We start from the raw sequence: 4,455 nt of genomic DNA, 5'->3' as shown, positions 1-4,455 counted from the left end.
TTTTTTTTTTTCGGGGATTCCCTTTGAACGTGGCCGCTGTCCGGTCAAACCGACTCCGAGAACACACACACACACACACAAGGGAACTCAGAACCTCAACGAACGCACCACTCCCTGCTGTAAGCATACAAGCAGACAGCAACAGGCAATGTCGACTGCGCGACGCGACAAGCTGCTAAGCATTGAGGCAGCGGCACAGGCGCGGTGGGCAGATGAGAAGCTACACGAACTCGACGCCCCGCGTAGCGGTGAGCAAGCGCCGCCCAAGTATTTCGTCACCTTCCCGTACCCCTACATGAACGGCCGTCTCCATCTTGGCCACGGCTTCTCCCTCACGAAAAGCGAGTTTGCGTCGCGCTTCTGGCGGATGAAGGGGCGCCGCTCGCTATGGCCGTTCGGCTTCCACGTGACAGGTACTCCCATCGCCGTCTGTGCACAAAAAATACAGAAGGAGATTCAGAAGTACGGTAACCCGCCACAGTTCCCTGAAGGTGTGGAAGAGAAGGCTCCAGAGGAGAAGAAAGAGGACCCCGCCGTCATTGGCCAGCACAAGAGTAAGCGCGGCAAGGCTGGTCCAGCGAAGCCACAGTGGATCATTATGCGGAGTATGAACATCCCCGAAGATGAAATTCCCAAATTTGTTGATCCCCAGTACTGGCTGGATTATTTCCCTCCCATTGCAATGAATGACCTGAAGCGGTTCGGGTGCCACATCGACTTCCGCCGTTCCTTCATCACAACTGACCGCAACCCGTACTANGATCGTTTTATCTCGTGGCAATTCCGCCACCTGCGCAAATCAAACCTGCTGGGCTTCGGGAAGCGGTACTGTGTATACTCGCCGTGGGACGGTCAGCCGTGCGCCGACCACGACCGCGCAAGCGGCGAGGGTGCACTCCCGCAGGAATACACGCTGGTAAAGCTGAAGGTGCAGAAGCCAACAGAGCAGTCGGCACTCGCACCTTTTAGTGAAATCATTGGTGATCGCGCCGTCGTCTTGCCAGGTGCTACGCTGCGCCCAGAGACAGTGTGCGGTCAGACAAACTGCTGGATTTCTCCTGCTATTCGTTACAAGGCGTACGGTGTTCAAAACAAGGATGGTACGGAGAGCATCTTTATCATGACTGCGCGTGCGGCACGAAATATGGCTTATCAGGACTACGTGATCAACGGCAAGACTGGCACAGATCCTTCACCCCTGTTTGAGGTGGATGGGGCGCAGCTTATTGGTCTGCCGCTCTCTGCCCCGCTCTGTCCCTACGAGACTATCTACACGCTGCCGATGCAGACCATCACAGAGGCTAAGGGTACCGGTGTTGTAATGTCTGTGCCCTCTGACAGCCCAGATGACTACATTAACTACACGCAGCTCGTAAAGAAGCCCGAATACCGTGCCAAGCTAGGTCTAAAGGATGAATGGGTGGCCTTTGATATGGTTCCTATCATTGAACTCCCAGGAGAGTTGGGACGTGAGGCTGCCAAATTCATGTGTGAAAAGCTAAAGATAAACGGACCACAGGCGACAGACCTGCTAGATGAGGCCAAGAAGGTTGTTTACCAGGCGGGATTCTATCAGGGCGTAATGATTGCTGGCCCATTTTCTGGCGACAAAGTTTCCGTCGCAAAGGTAAAGACGCTTAAGGTTATGGAGGAGCAAGATGACGCTATCCGTTACTATGAACCTGCACGCCTCGTTGTGAGCCGCTCCGGTGACGAATGTGTCGTGGCACTCTGCGACCAGTGGTACATTGAATACGGGAAGGAGGAGTGGAAGAATGCTGTGGTGAAGCACTTGGAGAGCATGAATATGTTCTTCCCTGGTGTGCGCAATGGATTTGAGGAGACGCTCAACTGGCTCTCAGACTGGCCATGCAGCCGCACCTTTGGTCTCGGTACAAAACTTCCATGTGACGAAACCGGAACAATGTTGATTGACAGTCTGAGTGACTCAACGATTTATATGGCGTACTACACCATCGCCCATTTTGTGCACACAGCGCCGGACGGCACGCACCGCCTAGAGGGATGTGCCGAGAATGTTCTTGGTGCCACACCGGAGATGTTCACCGACGAGACATTCGATTACGTGTTCCTTGGCAAGGGCACACCGGAAAGTGTGCATGCCGTGAACGGCCTCCCCGTTGAGGCTGCGAAACGCATGCGAGAGGAGTTCACGTACTGGTACCCCGTTGATCTGCGATGCTCCGCGAAGGATCTCATCCAGAACCATCTGACTATGTTCCTCTACACACACGCCGCTATTTGGCCCGATGACTCCAGCAAGTGGCCACGGGCCATTTTTGGTAACGGCCATATTCAAGTCGATAATGAGAAGATGTCCAAATCAAAGGGGAACTTCATGTCGCTCGCAGAGACCATTGACCAGTACGGCAGCGATGCGACACGTCTTGCCTGTGCAGATGCAGGCGATAGCCTTGATGACGCAAACTTTGTGCGTGAAACTGCGGCTGGCTTCGTTCTGAAGCTTACGGCTGCGATGGATGGCGCGCAGGAGCTGCTGAGCAAGAAGGACACTCTTCGCTCTGGGGAGTTCAACATCTTTGACCGGATCTTTAGGAACTCCGTCAACTCCATTATTGTGCGGACGGAGAAGTACTACGAGGAGATGCAGTTCCGTAACGTGCTCAACCTCGCCTTCCATGAGATGACAAACGAGTTTAACCAGTACAAGCTGAATTGCGACGATCTGCAGGTCCACCGCGACCTCGCGGAGCGATTCGTCGAGGTGATGACGCTGCTGCTGGCGCCGCTGGCACCACACTTTGCAGAGCACATGTGGTCGGCGGTGCTCGGCCACGATACCTCTGTCGTGTGTGCGCCGTTCCCGACACCGACGGGCCCCGTCGAATACGCCACACTCGTCGCGAGTCGCGTCATGACGGACGCCGTCAAGGAGATACGAACGCAGGTGATGAAAAACCAGAAGAAGCGTGGGCCCATTGACGAGGTGTGCGTCTACACTGCCGCGACCTTCTCAGAGTGGCAGCGCAAGGCCCTGCAACTGCTGCGTGAGCTCTACGAGGCAAACGGCAAGTCGTTCCCCGCGGACTTCTCAAAGGCAGTGATGGCACGCAAGCAGGACTGGATGACGAAGGACATCCTCCCCGACACAATGGCGTTCCTCTCCTTCACGAAGGCAAATGTGGAGCGCTACGGCGAGGAGGCACTCGCCGAGACGCCCGCAATTAACGATGCGGAGGTGCTGAAGAGCGTTCAGTCGAATATCTGCAAGCTGTCGGGCGTGGCAACGCTACACATTCTCGCACACGACGACGAGACATTCACGGAGCACCAGGCGGCGCGCCGCAAGTGCCGCCCCGGCGAGGCAACAGTAGCCATCCCAGCCAAGAAGAAGTAAAGGATGAGTGTCTGGTGGAAAATGCTGCTGGGGTGGTGGGGGTGCGTGAGGTACGAGCGCCTAACTTGACGGAGCCGCTCGCACAAGAGTGAAACATGAATTTGAGAGGTAGAAATAAGAAGCTTGGGCACTGAAAAGGTAACGGAAGAATACAATTTAAGTTTGGTAACCAATATTGCAAAACAAATTGCGGCGTAAGCTGAAAGAAACATAGGCTCATAAATAAATATATATATATACATATATATAAGAAACAACAAATTAAATGCCGAGTCGAAAGCTGTTTAGGGGCGGCACTCGACCAATAGCTGCAGATTTAGCTGCGTCTTCCTTCATCTCTCTATCTTCCCCCTGTTTGCATGCGTGCGTCCGTCTTCCCTCGCCATTATCGATACCAACGTGTGAGTTGTGGGGGAACACGTGGTGCGCAGCACACACAGGCAGAAGCGCAATCTTGCTCACCGAGAGACAAAAAAAGAGGGCAAGAAACACGGAAATAGATATATTTGTCTCCAACGGAAGGGATGGAGGGAGTGGGACTATGACTGCGTACACAAATGATGTTGGTGCGATTCAAGCAATGAGGTGCACTGTCCACGCTTCTAATTGTATGCCGCTGCTTCGCTCTATTGCGTCTCTCTTTTCCTCGTGCCTCTTGATTATTACGGTTATTACGGCGCGGTGCGGCTCAAGAAGACATATACAATAGACATACACAGACATACTGTTCGCTGGAGAGGCCGGCAGCATGACAGACGGTGCGAAGCCCGGCACAAAGGACAGCGCCGCGGGGAGCGGCGCTGCGCCGTCGTCTTTGGCGTCACCGGCGGCGGACACCATCACGACTCTGCTGCTGGGCGTGGCTGTAAGAGCGACAATACAGGAGGATTTGGACTACGCCGCGGATGTTCTACGCCGCGCTGTCGCGCGGACCACACGCGTGTGGACGCAGAACACCGCGCTCCATGACACATCGGAGAAGGCGCGGATGAGGGCGGCACTTGTGCTGGACACCGTCAACCGCATTGAAGAGGCATCGGGGACGAAATGAGATAAATATATATATATATATATAT

General features: G+C 54.4%; 2 protein-coding genes across 2 annotated transcripts; both read left to right on the top strand.

Moving 5' to 3' along the window:
* Nucleotides 1–148: 148 nt before the first annotated feature.
* On the top strand, nucleotides 149–3,379 carry DQ04_03121060 (leucyl-tRNA synthetase; the record flags this gene model as incomplete). Its single annotated transcript, XM_009312546.1, has 1 exon — nucleotides 149–3,379. One exon carries the CDS (start codon nucleotides 149–151, stop codon nucleotides 3,377–3,379), a length of 3,231 nt encoding a protein of 1,076 aa, XP_009310821.1.
* Nucleotides 3,380–4,127: 748 nt separating this feature from the next.
* Nucleotides 4,128–4,430, top strand: DQ04_03121050 (hypothetical protein; the record flags this gene model as incomplete). Its single annotated transcript, XM_009312545.1, has 1 exon — nucleotides 4,128–4,430. One exon carries the CDS (start codon nucleotides 4,128–4,130, stop codon nucleotides 4,428–4,430), a length of 303 nt encoding a protein of 100 aa, XP_009310820.1.
* Nucleotides 4,431–4,455: the final 25 nt, after the last annotated feature.

Source organism: Trypanosoma grayi (assembly GCF_000691245.1).
Source record: "Trypanosoma grayi strain ANR4 Tgr_312_V1, whole genome shotgun sequence".
Classification (NCBI taxonomy): Eukaryota; Euglenozoa; class Kinetoplastea; order Trypanosomatida; family Trypanosomatidae; genus Trypanosoma; species Trypanosoma grayi.
This window is presented reverse-complemented; position numbering and strand designations above follow the sequence as displayed.